The 18,541-nt window shown below is 41.5% G+C and overlaps 1 protein-coding gene across 5 annotated transcripts in view; it reads right to left on the minus strand.

Moving 5' to 3' along the window:
- Ndrg3 (NDRG family member 3) overlaps nucleotides 1-18,541 on the minus strand; it is a 65,838-nt gene that overhangs the window by 42,542 nt on the left and 4,755 nt on the right. For 2 of the 5 annotated variants that reach the window (XM_070007242.1, XM_070007240.1), the window contains exon 2: nucleotides 7,285-7,386. In XM_070007242.1, coding sequence (XP_069863343.1) covers nucleotides 7,285-7,341 — 57 coding nt within the window. In that variant the 5' untranslated portion in view covers nucleotides 7,342-7,386. Of the gene's footprint in view, nucleotides 1-7,284; nucleotides 7,387-18,541 lie in introns of those variants that run through there. The other 3 variants (XM_070007246.1, XM_070007245.1, XM_070007244.1) reach the window with 2 other exon arrangements.

Genomic DNA, 18,541 nt, shown 5'->3' on the forward strand with positions numbered 1-18,541 from the left:
TCTGACACATAAAAGGGGGTTAGTAAATCAGTAATACCATGATAGACAAAAAAGAAGAAAAATAGCTGGGTGCTGGTGGCTCACACCTGTAATCCTAGCTACGTAGGAGGCTGAGATCTAAGGATCATGGTTTAAAGCCAGCCGGGGCAGGAAAGTCTGTGAGACTCATCTCCGATTAACCACCAGAAAACCAGAAGTGATGCTGAGGCTCAAGTGGTAGAGCACTCCCCTTGAGCTGAAGAGCTCAGGGACACTGCCCAGGCCCAGAGTTCAAGCCCCACAATCAACAACAACAACAACAAAAAACATCCAGACAGCTATCTACTCTTATTCAAATCTGGAAGCTTTTCTCCAGTGTTTCTCTACTCATTTAGCGACAACTGAAGTCACCACTAGGGGGAGCATCTAGTATTTAGTGGATAAAGGCTAAGTGCCCCAATTAGCCAGTCAAAAACATCAATGGAGACTAAATCAAGTAATCCTGCTAAACTTCTTAGGAGGGAAAGCAGAATGGGGAAGAGAGAGAGAGAGAGAGAAAGAAAAAAGGGTGTATAATTTGAAATATGTTACAAGTGTATAAAAGAACAGAGGTCCATGTAGCAATAGGAGGCTGTGGGGGAGGGGAAAGAGAAACAGGCTGTGTAGGAGTGGAAAATGAGGGGGTTACTAGAGAAAAGGAGGTGAGGCTACAGAAAAAGATAAAAGAGGATGAACAAACCCAACTGCAGAAACTGGGAAAGCAGGGAAAAGAAGAAGGGACAGTGATAGGGGGGTAAGATCGACTGAAATACATTGTAAACACATGTAGAAATGTAACAATGAAAGAAACACTGCCGCGTACCAAGTGCTCTTAGGCACTCAATCTGAGAAAGTTACTTCCTTATCATTGACTTATCAGTAATATGGGAATAAATTTATGTATGCTCCCTACCTAATCAAGTTAAGGAAAGGATCAAATGAAACCATGGACAAGAGGAATTTTCTTTTCTTTTTTTTGTTTTTGGGTCTGGTCGTGGGCCTGAACTCTGGGCCTGGGTGTTGTCCCTTAGCTCTTCAGCTCAAGGCTAGTGTTCTAACACTTGAGCCACAGTGCCACTTCCAGCCTTTTTTTTTTTTTTCCTTATGTGGTGCTGGGGAATCGAACCCAGGGCCTCAGGCATGCAAGGCAAGCGCTCTACCACTGAGCCACCTTCCCAGCCCAAGAGGAATTTTCTTTATCATGTTTTATGATATATGCAGAAGCACCTACTAGAAGTATTCACACCTTAAAATAAAAAGTTTCTGCACAGACAAAGAAATAGCAACCAAACTAGAAAGACAGCCAACTAATTGGGAAAAAATATTTACCAGCAAAATACCAGAAAAGGGTCTAATATCCATTATATACAGAGAACTCAAGAAACTAACCCCTCACAATCTAACAAACCAATCATGAAATGGGCAAGAGAACTAAAAAGAGACTTCTCAGAAGAAGAGATAAAAATGGCAAAGAAACACATGAGGAAATGTTCATCATCCCTGGCTATAAAGGAAATGCAAATAAAAACAACACTGAGATACCACCTTACCCCAGTCAGAATGGCCCACATCCTAAATTCAGCCAAAGACAAATGCTGGAGGGGATGCGGAGAAAGAGGAACTCTACTGCATTGCTGGTGGGAATGTATTCTAATATAACTACTTTGGAAAACAGTCTGGAGATACCTCAGAAAGCTAAATATAGACCTCCCCTACGACCCAGCCACAACACTCCTAGGCATTTACTCTGAGCAACAGGAATCAGTATACAAAGACACATGCACCTCCATGTTTATTGTAGCACTGTTCACAATAGCCAAGATTTGGAAACAACCCAAATGCCCCATTACTGATGAGTGGATCCAAAAACTGTGGTACCTATATACAATGGAATATTATGCAGCCATTAGAATGGACAAAATAATGGCATTTTCAGGGAAATGGATGGAACTAGAACAGATTATTTTGAGCAAAGTAAGCCAAGAACAAAGAGACAAATGGCACATGGTCTCCCTGATATGTGAATGCTAAAGCCAAAATACAAGAAGATACGGCAAAGTAACAGGACTCAAGAGACAAAAGACAGCCACCCATTTTGTCATATCATTGCTAAATGACACCATGTTCTAAACCATATATATGGTAGATATATGCATGCAACAGAAGGAAGCCAGAGGAGGAACAGAATAAGTGGGAACAGCCTACACTAAGCAAAAGGAAAGAAATGTAAACATCACCTGATGTGGAAAAAATGACTTGTATTATCAAAGCTCATAGAATTCACAAACTGTATAGACCATGATAGTGACAAAAATTTGCCTTGTGAAAGTTAAAGTGTGTTTGTGACTCTAAGTATCACTATTCCACATTACTGTGAAATATGTGAAATTTATGTAATCACCTAATCTCAAAGAAAAAAAGTGAGAGAAGGGATGGGTTAAGAGAGATGGGTGACAATGTTGTCAGACACTTTGTATTCATATACTGTTTTGTAGAATGGGAACTTCTTTGTACAACTAAAAGATAATAAAAAATAAAAAATAAATAAATGCATTCACATACTAGGAAAGGTGGCGGACAAAGGGGTGGAATTCCTTGTTTGGAAATGCCACCATTCTAAGGGTCCTCTTTGCCTATCTCCTTAGCTGAACCATGGGAATTATCATGAATAAGGACAGTACTATGTCTTGGGAAAGAGAAAAGCAATATGGAGAGTGGAAAGTGGGTGGGAACAGCACAGGCATATCAGAAAGGAACTAAAAGACATTAGAAAGTGAGACTGGCTGGGTACTGGTGACTCACATCTGTAATCCTAGCTACTCAGGATGCTGAGATTTGAGGACTGTGGTTCAAAGCCAGCATGGGCAGGAAAGTCTGTGAGAATCTTTGTGCTGTTGCCCAAAGCACTCAAAGTGATAGAGTGCTAGCCTTGAGCAAAATGGGATCAGGGACAGTGCTCAGGCCCTGAGTTCAAACTCCATGACCGGAAAAGAGAGAGAGAGAGAGAGAGAGAGAGAGAGAGACAGACAGACAGACAGACAGACAGACAGACAGACAGACAGACATTGGTTGGTATCTATTTGAGCTACCATTAAAAAAAATTACCATAAATATTTATTTTCTAATTGTTCTAAAAACTGGAAAGTTAAAGACCACGGTTCTAGCAGGGCTGTTTCTGATGAGGACTCTTACTGGTTTCTATACAGCTGCTTTTTATTGTGTTTCCTTATATGGCAATGGCGATAAAGCCACCAATCCCATCAAATTAGGGTCTACCTTTATGAACATATAAATTCGGGAGGAACACCATTCAATTCATAGCATTAGAGTATATGCTGGATATAGCCAAAGCAGCCCTGTGGCCTCAGATGGAGACAAAAACATTAAATCCAGTGTTTTTCTATCAGTATATCTACTAATCCTTTCCTTTTCCAGTTGCCTTTTCTGTGAGATATTCAGGAAATCCACTCCTGCAAATCTTTCATTTAGGAGCCTCTTTGGGCATCCTGTAGACTTCCAGAGTCAAGGAAAAATTGGCTTCTTATTTCTGTGTCAGTTCTCAAATATGTGAGCTCTATCATGTCATGAGTTTCCAATACTGGCTAAAATGAATCACACTAGGTCCAGTTCTCAGCCTAGGGAGGGGAGTTTAAAAAAAAAAAAAAGGCTTTTCCAATGGCAGGGCAACCTATAATCTCAACACTTAGAAGGCTGAAGCAGGACAACCAAGAGTTGAAGGCCAAAGCTACAGAGATAGATGCTAATCAGATAGATAGATAGATAGATAGATAGATAGATAGAGAGATAGAGAGATAGATAAAATAAAGTAATAAAATAAAATAAAATGGCTGAGGGAGGGTGTGGTGCAGTGGTAGGGTACTTGCCTAACAAGTATGAGGTTTTGAGTTTAATTCCCAGTACTGAAATGAAATGAAATAAATAAATAATAAAATAAATAAATACATCTTGAAAAAGAAAAAGAGGAAGTGGCACTATGGCTCAAGTGGTACAGTGCTAGTCTTGACCACAAAAAGGCTTAGGGACAGAGTTGAGGCCCTGAGTTCAACTCCCAGGACCAGAAAAAAAAAAAAAAAGAGCCAGGTTCAAGCCTGTTATTCTATCTTATCTAGTCAGGAGACTGAGATTGGAGGATTGTGGTTCAAAGCCAGCCCCTAAGTTCAAGCCTTAGGACTGGCACACACGCGCACACGCACACACAAAGTGCCAGGCACTGGTTGCTTACACCTGTAATCCTAGCTACTCAGGAGGCTGAGATCTGAGGATTGTGGCTCAAAGCCAGCCTAAGCAGGAAAGTCCATGACACTCTTATCTCCAATTAACTGGGAGAAAACCGGAAGTGGTGCTGTGGTTCAAGTGGTAGAGTGCTCACCTTGAGCTGAAATGCTGAGGGACAGAGCCTGGGCCCAGAGTTCAAGTCCCATGACAGACCAAAAAAAAAAAAAGTTCAACTACATCCCATACCAATTCTGTCAGATACCTCACTACATAATTCCAATGAGAAGACAAAGCTGAGAATCAATGACAACAGTGTGTCCTGGTCACAGCTCTTAGGTTTTGATTTAGTTGGTTTATAGTGGGACCCAGGACTCTGCATTTTTTAAAACAATCCTTCAGCTGATTCTAATGGCTAGATAGGCTTATAACTCTCTTTTTGAGGCTAAACCATTTGCCTTCACCAGTACTTTGTATGTTTATTTCTATGGCCAGACCTGAGTTTTAGGGCTACAGATTTGATTTCTGTCCTCCTCTTTATGACACATCATTTTGGTGACAGTAGCTCATTTATACAAAAAAGATAAAAAGGAAAGCATTTTCTTGAAATGTGAGGGGACTCAGCAGAACCAAATTGGGATTTTTTTTTTAAAGTGTGCAGCTTGCCAAAGGAGAGAGCAAGACATCTGGTAGAGAATAAAGAAATGACAAAAATATGAGAGAGAAAGTCACAGGGATGAAAAGTGGACCGGCAGGGTCCAATAGCAAATTCACAACACTGAACATTGGGAAGGATCTTACTTTGGGCAGAAAAAAAATAATGACACCCACATATTCTGGTGCCCTCATTTTTTACCCATCCTACTTTTACACTCCATTGATTCTTCATGTAAAGGTTACTATGGATTGCGCCAAACTTTAAGAGTTTAATAGGGTAAAAAGACAGTAAGACCAAATAATAGGATAGAAAAGAAGGAATTTCTGACATATTTACTGAACACAGGACAAGAAAGATCAACTTGTCTTAACATTTTTTAGGGGTGGGAACAGTGGGGTTTGAACACAGGTCCTAGTACTTGATAAGGAGGTGCTATATATAACATTTAAGCCATGCCTCTATCCTTTTCATTTTTCAATTATTTTTCTAGTTGGGTCTTGAATTTATGACTAGCCTGGATTGAGATTTTCCTATTTTCACTTCCCTCATGAGCTAAAATGAGATATACACATCAACATGACTTTCCCCCACCCCTGCTTTTTGGGCAGTACTAGGTTTTAAACTCAAGGCCTTTCATTTACTAGGCTAGTGCTCTCCCACTTGAGCCATGCCTCCAATCCTGTTTTTAGCTGGTTATTTTGAAGATGGAGTATAGCAAACTACAAGATTGGTCTAAACTACAAGCCTCCTGATCTTAGAGTCTTGATATAGCTTTTATTAAAAGTGTGAACCAGCCGGGCGCTGGTGGCTCACGCCTGTAATCCTAGCTACTCAGGAGGCTGAGATCTGAGGATCGCGGTTCAAAGCCAGCCCGGGCAGGAGAGACCGTGAGACTCCTATCTCCAATAAACCACCAGAAAACCGGAAGTGGCACTGTAGCTCAAGTGGTAGAGCGCTCGCCTGGAGCTGAAGAGCTGAGGGACAGCGCCCAGGCCCAGAGTTCAAGCCCCACGACCGACAAAAAAAAAAAAAAAAAAAGTGTGAACCATCAGTGCCCAACCCATTTCTTACTTTTATTTCATAAGATGGGGTCTCATTAACTATCTAGTGAGTGGTTCAGGCTGGCCTTGAACTGAAATTCTCCCATTTCCACATCTTTAGTAGCTAGGTTTACAAGCATGAAGCACTACAACTGGCTTTTGTTTATTTATTTTTTGATGGTGGTACTGGGGTTTGAACTCAGGGCCTCATGCTTGCTAGGTAGGGGCATTACCACTTGAGCCATACCTCGGCCCTTTCTTTTGCTTTAGAAACCTTTTGGCTAGGGTCATGTACTTTTACCTTAGATGAGCCTCAGACTGAGATCCTTCTGATCTATGCCTCCTAAGTACCTGAGATTACAGGAGTGAGCTACTGTACACATAGATTTTTTGGTGCCTTGTATGACACCACTGTACTTGCTGAGTACCTGTGGCTATGAACTATATGACACTCAACAAAGTTCTTTAACACTAACATAAAAGTAAGGTATACTACTGACATCTGAGCATCTCTGATAAAAAGTGATGTTGAAAGAATGGTCGTATCATAAACTTGACAAACTCTAAAGAGAGTAAATGAAGTCTGTATACATTACATGTTAACTTTTCCTTATAAAAACTGCAAACCAGGGTACCTGGATTCAAAATAAAATATTACTTATATAAGTTCCTACTTAAACTTGCCATATTATTTTTTCCTTTAAGATTTCCATCTGTACAAGAGGAAAAGTTCAAAGATGACTGATTTAGCTTGAAAAAATAAAAGTAAGAGAGAAAAGGGGGCTGGTAAGGTGGCTCAGTGGTAGAGTGCTTGCCTTGCATGCATGAGGCCCTGGGTTCGATTCTTCAGCAACACATAAGCAGAAAAAGCGCTGTGGCTCAAGTGGTAGAGTGCTAGCCTTCAGATGAAGAGCTGAGGGACAGCACCCAGGCCCAGACCAACAGAAAAAAAGAAAGAAAGAAAAAGGAGGGAAGACATCAAAGAGTGGGTTAAGAAATATTATTTGGACGGGAGGGTTAAGGAAGAGGGTAAATTAGAATATAGTGAGCATAATTTCTTCACATGTATAAAAACAACAATGAAACCTATAGAAATTGTCTTAAGAAGGGAGTTGGAGAGAGTGAGATGGGGTGGGAAAAGTTGATTGTGATACACTGTACAACTAAAGTATACTAATAAAAAATTTAAGAAAAAAATGCATTTAAGAAAATATTCCCTCCATTGGAAGTTAAGCTAAATGTTCTGAGTTCATTACTATTCTGATAATATAGAAAATGAACTAATGACAGTATAAACACTTGCTTACATTCTTGTGAAAAAAGAGTGGTGTTTACCTTATCATTTAGAAGTGGTTTGATTTCTGTGAGTTGAACGTCCTGAAGTTCATCCATGAGGGCAGATGAGAGTATAGGAGTCTCAAAACTCAATCAGTAACTCTGAAACAGAAAAGAGAAGAAAAATGCTTAAGCTAGAACTGGAAAAATACTAGTCACACTATACTCATCCAGTGTTTGAATGGCTAAATAAGGGAACCATCTACTCAGAGCTATACTTCTAGCAGCAACCATTTAAAGGATGGATTAAAGAGGGTCAAAATTAGAAGGTTAATGTAGGATAACACTCTCATTTAGTAATGACAATGAAAAAGAGAATGAACATTAGAGACTCAAATCACTGAAGAGTATGGCAGCCAGTCTCCAAGATTGCCTCCTATGAGTCCAGTGATCCTTGACTTCGGATATTCATACTCATGTACAATCTCCCACCCAAAGGATGATCTGTATAATTAACAGTACAGTAGATGCAATAGTATGTGACTTCTGAAGGTATATTACCAAAGGCATTATAGTTTCTGCTTCATGGCACTACAGTCTTGAACTGTATCTGGAGGAAGATAATTAGCATATTGAGGATACTCAAGAGATCCAGGCCCTATGTTCAAACCCCAGTATTTGCAAAAAGGAGGGGAAAGCAGAAGAGGAGGAGGAAGAGGATGAGAAAAGGGAAGAAAAAGGAGTAAAAGGAGGAAGAGGAGGGGTGATGTTGGTAGTGAGAGAGCCAGGCATCTTTGGCTAATGCCTATAATTCTAGCTATTTATTATAGAAATCTTAGCTATTCCTACTAGGTGGAGACCTAGGAGATCACAGTTAGTAGGCAGCCTAAGGCCAGGTGTTGTTGATTCATGCCCAGCTACATGGGAGGCTGAAATCTGAGGATGGTGGTTCAAAGCCAGCCAGGGCAGGAAAGTCTATCCATGAGACTCTTATCTCCAATTAACCACCAAAAAGCAAGTAGCAGAACTATATAGCTCAAGTGGCAGAATACTAGCCTTGAGCAAAAAAGGTCAGGGACAGTGCCCATGCCCTGAGGACAGATGCATACACACACACACACACACACACACACACACACACACACACACACACACACACACACACACACACACACACACACACACACACACACACACACACACACACACACACACACACACACACACACACACACACACACACACACACACACACACACACACACAGCGCCAAGGCTGAAAACTGAGACTAGACTCCATCTACAATCAACCAGCAAAATGCTGGGCTGGAAAAGTGGCTCAAGTGCTAAAGAGGCAGCCCTGAAAAAAGGAAACCAGAGTTCAAGCTCTGGTATTAATATTAAAAGAAAAAAAAAATCAGGGATGGGAAGGTGGCTCAGTGGTAGAGTGCTCGCCTTGCATGCATGTGGCCCTGGGTTCGATTCCTCAGCACCACATAAGCAAAAAGAAAAAAGCCGGAAGTGGCGCTGTGGCTCAAGTGGTAGAGTGCTAGCCTTGAGCTGAAGAGCTGAGGGACAGCGCCCAGGCCCAGAGTTCAGGCCCCATGACCGGAACCCCCCCCAAAAAAAATTATCTACCTTCTAGGAGTGGGTAGGATGGGCCAGGTGCAGGCACTCACGCTTATAATCTTAGCTACTCAGGAGGCTAAGATCAGGACTAAGGACTACAGTATCATGCCAGTAAGGACAAAAATTCATAAGACCTCATAGCAACAGAAAAAGGTAGATGTGGTAGTTCACATCAGTCATCCCAGTTATGATGACAAGCATAAATAAGGAGGACTACGGTCCAAAGAGCAAGACTATGGAGATGTGGCTCAAGCAGCAGAGCATATGCTTAGCAAGCACAAAGCCCTGAGTTCAAAACCCCAGTCAAAGGGTTAAGGGGAGAGAAATTGTGGCAGAAGAGGTGAGGAGACAAATTATTTTTTTTTTCCAGTAAGAGAATTTTTATTCTGAAATTTCTTTGTCCTCCTGAACTATAAGTTGAAACCAGAAAGCAACTGACATGGCAGTTAACAAGCTCCCCTCTACTATTTAAATGCTAAGTTACAAGGAGGTAACAGCAGCCATTTTGAGTCTTTAATTCCCATTTCCTACATGGGGAGCAGGAAATGTTTCTCTTTGGCTCTATTTTAACCTGTTATGCTAAAATAAATCCTGATAAAACTTTCACCTTGTAAGACTCTTTTTTTTTTAAATTTTTTGCTAGTCCTGAGGCTTGAATACAGGGCCTGGGGACTCTCCCTGAACTTCTTTTGCTCAAGGATAGCACTCTACCACCTGAACCACAGCCCCAGTTCTGTTTTTTCCTGTGTAAGTGGTACTGAGGAATTGAACCCAGGGCTTCATGCATGCTAGACAAGCACTCTACCATTGAGCCACCTTCCCAGCCCCAAGACTCCTTTTTGTGACACCTTGAAATGTTTTTCAAGTACAAATCTCAGGGACCTCTGATTTTGTGTGGAAAATGGGAAGCTGCTGAAAACCCTGGTGACAAGATGACAGCGATCCAATAAAATAACAGAATTTAAAGGAGAAGCAATTACTTCCAATTGGCAGAAATTAAGAAAAGATTCAAAAGACATCCTACTGAAAGAAGGTTATGTTCTAAAAACCCTGTGTAAGCTAAGAATCTTTTAAGTCAAAACACATTTAACCCACCTACCTAGCAAACATCATAGCTTAGCAGTTCAATCAATGTGGAATATCAATTACTGACCCTCATTATCACATTGCTGCCTAGAAGCTGTGGCTTGCTACCTCAGCACAGCATGTTAAGATATAGATTTTATATCACCAGCCCAGAAAAAGATCAAAATTCAAAAGTGAGAGGGGATAGCTCAGTGGTAGTGTGCTTGTCTAGCTACACAAGGCCCTTGGGTCAAACCCCAGCACTAAAGAAAAATAGAAAAAGACAAAACTGGTATTTACTTATTTTGTGCTTATTAACCACATTTCAAGCTGTGGCTACTTTTCATTTTGACTTTATTAGTTGTCAGTTTTTAAGGTGTCAATCTCAAAAGGTTTTCCCATTATAAAAGCAATACATGCTCATTTAGAAAGTTTAACAATAATAGTAAGTGAAAATATATTTTATTTTATTCATAGTTCTTCCTTCAAAAGACAGCCATTTTACTAGTACTCAGAATGCAGAGCCAAGTGAATGGTGAATTCAAGGCCTGCCTGGGCTCCACAGCAAAATTCTCTCTTAAAACTAAAGACCGTCATGTTAGTCTATTTCTAGAAACTGCTTTTCCAACCCACCATCTTTATTCCCTAAAAAGCAGGACAAACCTTATCGTGGGTAGGCCTGCCAAGGAGCCTCAGGGTCAGAAAAAGCCTAAGGTGTCCTGAGGTCCAAAGTGATAATGCTCCCTGCTTTTAAACATGAAGAAAAAAATGTGCCAGCAAGCACTTAAATACAGACACAAATCAAGTAAGAAGGCTGTCCCTATGAGCTGGGTTCAGTGTAGACTAAGGCTGGAATGCTGGGTAGGAGAGCATGCTGCTCCTTAAGAATCAGCAGCAAGATAGTGTACATTCCCCTTCCACATATTAGGAGTGCCTTCTTTAGGAGACATATTTTTCTTTCCTTTAGCTCTCACCATCTTGCACCTTTGCCAATGAAAACTAGGATTGTATGATCCTTCAACTGCACAGACGGCTTCCCTCCTGGGGCTCTGCAGCCTGCAGTTCTAGCATCTGCACAAATGGTATCAATGCCAGCTTTCATCCTGGCACAAAGGGTTATTAGTACTTTCAAAAGGCTAGTTAGGACTTTGTAAACAACAGTAGACAAAATGTTTACCTCTGTCTTAGTCTCAGGGGGAAGAGGGAGGGCTGACAATAAAACTCAGCCATCCTTAAACTGAGACAAAGGGAAAATGGTGGGCACTAACTGTGCCAGGAATCCCCATAAGCACCTTATGTTAATCCTTACAACAATCTTCTCAGTAAGATATCTTTATTTTTTACTTTATAAATGAGAAACTCGATCAGAGAAGTTAAGCTTTCTAAAAATTCTACTCGTAGGAGATAAAGCAAGAACCTGAAAACTTCTGCTTTCCCTGCTGTGCCTTGTGTCTACGCTAGGCTCCACCTGCTGGTTAAGGGAACCTGGGCAAGTTCCTTCCTCTCCACCCACACTACTGCACCCCTGAGGCGAAGGCATCCTAGACATACCAACAATGAGTCAGCCCTTAGAAATGGAGCTTTGAGTCAGCACCGCAGGGTAAGAACCCTCACTCTTTCCGCAGTTAGCTAGGGGCAAGGTGAACACGGAATGCTTAGAGAAAACGGAAATGAAATCCAGCTGTTCCTTGATAACCAGTTAAGGAAGCAAGAGATAATTCTTGCTTGTTGAAGCAGTGTTCTGCAAACATTAATGTACAATCTTCTGGGGCTCTTATCAGCTTTGAGTGGTAACAGTCTACAAATAATCTTATCACTAAGTGTAAGCATTATGCCCACCTTTGGTCTTCAGCTCCACACAGACCTGAGCTCCTCCCAGCCCTGCAGTTCCTGCAAGACAGCTGGCTCCTCCCTCTCTCTACCCAGACCCACCTGAGCTCCCATCTACCTCACTTCCTACCCCTAGACCCTGCTGCTACCTAGGTAGTGAAGGGTGCCATGTGAGCTCCCTCTCTGGGGGAAATACGTCTCCTCTAATAAACCTAATGACAATCTTTCTCCTGTGCCTGCCTGCCTCCTTCGTGGTCCCCTGGGATGGATGTGATGGATCCTTTCACTAAAGGAGTGGAGATCATCTGAAATGATCTGAAAAGTTTGATCATTAGCAATCATCTTTTTGTTTCTTGGTTTGATTTGAGACAGGGCCTGCTGTATAGCTCAAGCTACATAGTGCTGTACCACCATGCCTGAGTAACAATTATCTTTAACAGAGACAGGATAGAGAATGACTATCAGTTTTCATCCTACTTTCTTCCAAAAAGAAAATAGAATTCTACGTGGGAGACAGAAATCAAGAGGATCATGATTTAAGGCCAGCCAAGGAAAAAAAGAAAAAGGAAAAACAAAGTAGCAAGATCTCATTTCAACTAACAAGCCAGGTGTGATGATCTGTGACTGTAATCCTATCTATACGGGAGGCCATAAATAGGAGGATCACAGTTTGAGATCAGTTCCAGGCAAAAGCTCAAGAAAAAACTGGTGGCTCCCACCTATAATCCTAGCTACTCAGGAGCCAGAGGAGACCTGTGGGTTAAGGTTTGAAGCCAGCCGAAACAGAAATATACTCGAGACTCTTATTTCCAATTAATCAGGAAAAAAAAAAAAAAAAAAGCTGGTTGAAGGTTTGGTAGAGTGCCCGCTTTGAATATAAAAGCCAAATGAGACATGAGGCCCTGAGTTCAAACCCTAGTACTGGCACAAAATAAAATAAAATAAAATAACATGCAAAAAAGGGTTGGGGTCATGGCTCAAGTGATATAGCACATGCCATTTGAGACCTAGAATTCAAAACTCCAGTTCAGCCCCTCTCCATTAAAAAAAAAAAGAAGAAGAAAAGAAAAGAAAGCCGGGCACTGGTATTCAGGAGGCTGAGGATCATGGTTCAAAGCAAGCCCAGGCAGGAAAGTCCCTGAGACTCTTCTTTTTTTTTTTTTTTGGGGGGGGGGGTCCGGTCGTGGGGCCTGAACTCTGGGCCTGGGCGCTGTCCCTCAGCTCTTCAGCTCAAGGCTAGTGCTCTACCACTTGAGCCACAGCGCCACTTCCGGCTTTTTTTTTTGCTTACGTGGTGCTGAGGAATCGAACTCAGGGCCTCATGCATGCAAGGCAAGCACTCTACCACTGAGCCACATTCCCAGCCCCCTGAGACTCTTATCTTCAATTAATCACCAGAAAACTGAAAGTGGCACTGTGGCTCAAGTGGTATAGAGCTTGCCTTGAGCTGAAGAGCTGAGGGACAGCTCCCAAGCCCAGAGTTCAAAAAGAGAAAAGAAAAAAGAGCAAGATGGTGGGATTTTAAAAAGACAGCAAGTGTTGGGCTCTGCTGGCTCATACCTGGAATCCTAGCTACTCAGGAAGCTGAGATCTAAAGACCTCAGTTCAAAGCCAGCCAGGGCAGGAAAGTCTGTGAGACTCTTATCTCCAATTACAGAAAACTGGTACTGTGGCTCTAAGTGGCAGAGTGCTAGCCTTGAGCACAAATGCTCAGGGACAGTGTCCAAGTCTGAGTTCAAGCCCCATGACCAAAAAAAAAAAAGGTCAATTTGAGCCAAAAATTGAAGAAAGACTTGAGCACAGATAGAAGTGTGACTAACTGACGGAAATCTGTAGGTCATCACCAAACCAGACATCCGAGGATTCACTGCAAGCCCTGGGCTCTTCTGAATAACAAATACCAAAAAGAGATGGGAAGGACAGCAGAACCAGTAAGGAGACAAAGAACAAGTGAATACAGACACTGAAGGAAACATGTCTTTCAAGGAAACCCATGTCAAAAAAGCTGAAGGAAAAGATTTGCACAGTATAGGGGAAAGACTGTCAAATGCTAAAAGGAAGAATGAGCTTGAAGACTAAGGAAGATCCTATTAACTTGACAGTGAAAGTCAAAGGCAATTAATACCCAGGAAAAATGAAGTCCCATTTTCCATGCTGAAAAACTTATTGACAACATAGTCCCCTTCAAGAAATAAAGAAACTGGGGCTGGGAAGGTGGCTCAGTGGTAGAGCGCTTGCCTTGCATGCCTGAGGCCCTGGGTTCGATTCCTCAGCACCACATAAAGAAAAAAGCCAGAAGTGATGCTGTGGCTCAAGTGGTAGAGCGCTAGCCTTGAGCTGAAGAGCTGAGGGACAGTGCTCAGGCCCAGAGTTCAAGCCCCACAACTGGACCAAAAAAAAAAAAAATTAAGAAATAAAGAAACTGACATCTCTGAACTGAAGTGCCAGGAAAAAAAAAAAAAAAGTTCCTAAACAAGACACCATTGTTCTTTGACACAGAGGGTCAGAATTCGAAAGGCCTTTAAAGACCAGTGACTTTTAAGTTTTGTACTAAATCTCTGAAATGGACAACAGGAAAAAGTATGGAGGATTTAGTGAAGTGGTGGCAAAACTACCAAGTCTCTACAGAGCACAGTTTAAAGTCTACTGATCCACGGCTGGGAGTAAACTCAGTGGTAGAGTTCTTGTTTAGCATACATGAGGCCTTGGGTTCAAGCCCCAGCACCATAAAAAGTTAAATGAAGTCTAATGATACAGAATGAAAGACTCTTCAGTAAATAGCTACTCAAAGGAGATGCACAGATTCTTCCTGTCATGGAAATATATATAAAAAATGGACTCTAGTAACACTAAGGACCATTGGTCTATAGTATCACCATCATCCTCAGATGAGGAATGAGACAGAAAATTCACATACCAGTGGAATGCAAGGCTAAGACTAGCATCTTGCCTCCTTCTAGAACACCAGCCTAGATTCCGTACTTTCATCTATCTTCATCTATAAGAACAATTATCTGATGACTTGGCTCTTAAGTTTGGTCAGTTAAAACTTGAATTAACCTTAATCATAAAACTGCTGACTTAAGCATCCCTTCAAGTGTTTAGAGTAATGGATGTTGGTTTCATTGCTGCCTCCTGGGGCCTTAGGAAAGCAAAGATCTCAGAAGACTCACCAGCCAACCAGATAAACAAACCACTTACCTCCATGGAATAAACCGCTTTAAAATATAGCTCATTGAGATTTTCACTACAGAAAAGAAAACCTGGGTACCTGAAGAAATACTCTCAGCGATGCTACCACCTACATACATAGGCAAAAACTGGGGGAGCAGTCAAAGACAGCTGCTGAGAAATGCTCATAGATCCTCATTCTAATAGGGTAAACCCTTGCAATATACAACATGCCCACATCCTGTCGTGTCACCCTTGAGGTCTGGTAGCATTTACTATGGGAGATTTGCAGAGACTGCCAAATTGGAAACCTGAGTCTACCCTTCATATTAATTTTATTCATTCCAGAGTTCCTTCAAGATAACCACTAGAACAAAGGTCTCATCAAGGGGCCTTTCTCCTTCTTCTGTCAGCCGTGGGGCTTGAGCTCTAGGCCTGGGTGCTGTCCCTGGGTGCTCTTCAGCTCAATGCTAATGCTCTACCACTTGGGCCATAGAGCCACTTCCAGTTTTTGAGTGGTTAACTGAAGATAGAGAGTCTCACTGGGACTTTCCTGCCAGAGCTGGCTTTGAACCATGATCCTCATATCTCAGCCTCCAGAGTAGCTAAGAGGATTACAGGGCATGAGCCACCCACACCCAGCTTCATGGGGCCTTAAAAAAAAAAGCTATTTACAATTTTCAAAGGAGTTTAAATTCAGCATGTCAGTTTATGAGTACAGTGCATCTTGATCAATGTCACTCCCCTATTTATCCCAATCCCAACCATCAAGGGCCTTTCTGTTAATTCCAGAAACCCAAACAGCAGAATGAAGCTCTCTACCACAGGAATCATACTAAAGTCACTCTAGCTGCAGGATCTCAACTTTCTGCCCTGTACTCCTGTAGAATGCAGTTTGGGGCACTAAGGAAAGCCACTGCTGGCAAGGTCCTAGCCCTGGACAGACTCCAGATTTCCACTGGTTGTAAGGCAGAACCCATGAATACAATTTGTTCCTTACTATAGTATGAATAACTCAAGGACAAACAAGAACCCTAAAACACAGTACTTAATATCCCTACTAATCAAATTTATTGAGTGCACTTACACTATGTCAGTTACCATGATAAGCACTTTATCCATTTATTGTTTCATTTTACTTTCCAGTACACTTATACAATACTTAAAAGAAGCAATGTCTTTCAAAGGTGAAGAATAACAGGAGGGATCCTGTCCTCGGAGCTTTCTGATTGCAGGAGTAAAGAGACAACAACCTGATCTCTTTTTGCTCTCTCAAATGTTAACCATTTAATGTACAATGGCTTTGAAGCTTAGATCTCACAATGTTTTTTTCTTCAGTCTGTATACAATAGAATTTGAGACCCCTTTTGAGATTTCACAATTTTTAAAAGCATTCAATTTTTTCTTGCTTTTTTCTTTTGGTGCTAGGATTAAAAACAGAGCTTCAAGCATTCTAGGCAAGGGCTTTACCACTGAGTTATAACTACTAGCCTCATTCAATTCTTAACCATGTAGAAGCCCTGTAACAACAAAATGTTTCATCTCTAATAAACCATTTTGAAAGTGTATTTTATTTCTGGAAAGCGACCAAACAATTATAAATTATAGGATACACTGACAAGATATTAAAGTTATAATGAGAAATGTGAAGCAAGTTTATACTGTATTTATGACTGTATTTACCCTGACTTAATGGATGCATGAGTTCATAGGTTATTACATTAACATCTTCCCCCAAAGTGATAGATACTACCTCAAAACTTGGAACAGCATATTCTTTGAAAAGACACTACACCAGGTTCCTGTGGCATGCTATAATTCTACCTACTTAGAAGGCTGACACCTGAGTCATACATGGCTTGAAGCTATCTTGGGCAAGAAAGTCCATGAGACTCTTAACACAGTTAACCACCAAAAAGCCACAAGTGGAGCTGTGGCTCAAGTGACACAGTGCCCAGGCCCTGAGTTCAAATTCTAGAACTTGGGCCTAAATAAAGCATTATAGATCTTAATAAATAACAAAATAGAAAGAATGGCTGAATCAGGAATTTGGTCATTAGGGGAGGGGTGGTACTGAGCTGTGAACTCATGGCCTCTTAGGTGGGCACTCTACCGATAAGCCATGCCTCTAGCTCTACAATTTATTATCGATCAATTGATAAACACAGATGATAGTCATGGCATTTCTAAGTGGTGCAGGGATTAGTCAAATGCTGAGGGAACCACCCTTCTAATTAGGAAATTAATCATTGACTACATTAAATCTCTGGGGAAGATAGAAAATCACACCTCCACCCAAAAAATGGGGGGGAGCCAGGTACTGGTGGCTCACGCCTGTAATCCTAGCTAGGCCGTGAGACTTTTTTTTTTTTTTTTTTGGTCAGTCATGGGGCTTGAACTCTGGGCCTGGGTGCTATCCCCCAGCTCTTCAGCTCAAGGCGAGTGCCACTTCTGGTTTTCTGAGTGGTTTAATGGAGATAAGAGTCTCATGGATTTTCCTGCCTAGGCTGGCTTTGAACCACGATCCTCAGATCTCAGCCTCCTGAGTAGCTAGGATTACAGGTGTGAGCCACTGGCACCCCTGTGAGACTCTTACATCTAATAAACCACTAGAAAACCAGAAGTGGTGCTGTAACTCAAGCAGTAGAGTGCTCACCTTGAGCTGAAGAGTGCAGGGACAGCACCCAAGCCCAGAGTTCAAGCCCCATGACCCACCAAAAAAAAAAAAAGGGGGGTGGAAACAGCTCCATATTACACATTCTCCTCATATCCAGGGAAAACTCAGGTTCCATATCATACAGGTGTACAACATAGCCTGCATGGTATTATAATTAGTGATAACAAGAAATTCAACTCAATATACAAAGAAGTTTTACAGTTATCCCTTGCTATATTGGGTTCACTTATTGTGGCTTCACTGTATTGCGTTTTTTTTTTTAAATTCATAAACAGTGATCCCATATCTATTGCAGAAGTTACATTCCAGAGACCCCTGTGATAGGTGAAAATCTATAAAGCAGCAATAAGTGAACCGCAATATAACAAGGGATGACTAATGCTTCTACTTTGTTGATTTTAACCTATCACAGGGGTCTCTGGAATGTAACTCCCATGATAGTGAGGGATCACTGTATTTCCTTCTAAGTGTACCCTTTTAGATATTAAAAACAATTATTTACTTAGGACTGATAAATCAGAGTCAGGAAACATCAGCGACTTGAGGCACTACCCCCTCACTAAAGAGATTAAAAGACAAGAGAGAGAGAGAGGGGGGGGGGTATTGTGGTAGGGATCAGACCCAGAGCCTTGGATGTACTGAGCATAAACCCTACCATTGAATTATTCCCCTAGCACAAGATCACCCATTTTTGTACAGCATTTAAAACATCTTCCATTTACCAGTTAATTTCACAGAAACAAATGAGAGCAATAGCAAAACACACACACAGACCCTCCTTCTGCCTAGTACTGGTGGCTCACACCTGTAACCCTATTTAGAAACCTGAGATCTGAGGATCACAGTTTGAAGCCGGTCTTAGGCAGGAAAGGCTATGAAACTTTTTTTTTTTGTCTGTCATAGGGTTTGAACTGTGGGCCCTGGAGTTGTCTTTGAGCTCTTCAGC

This window comes from Dipodomys merriami, unplaced genomic scaffold (genome assembly GCF_024711535.1).
Source record: "Dipodomys merriami isolate MVZ:Mamm:240054 unplaced genomic scaffold, mDipMer1.0.p SCAF_7, whole genome shotgun sequence".
Taxonomy (NCBI): domain Eukaryota; kingdom Metazoa; phylum Chordata; class Mammalia; order Rodentia; family Heteromyidae; genus Dipodomys; species Dipodomys merriami.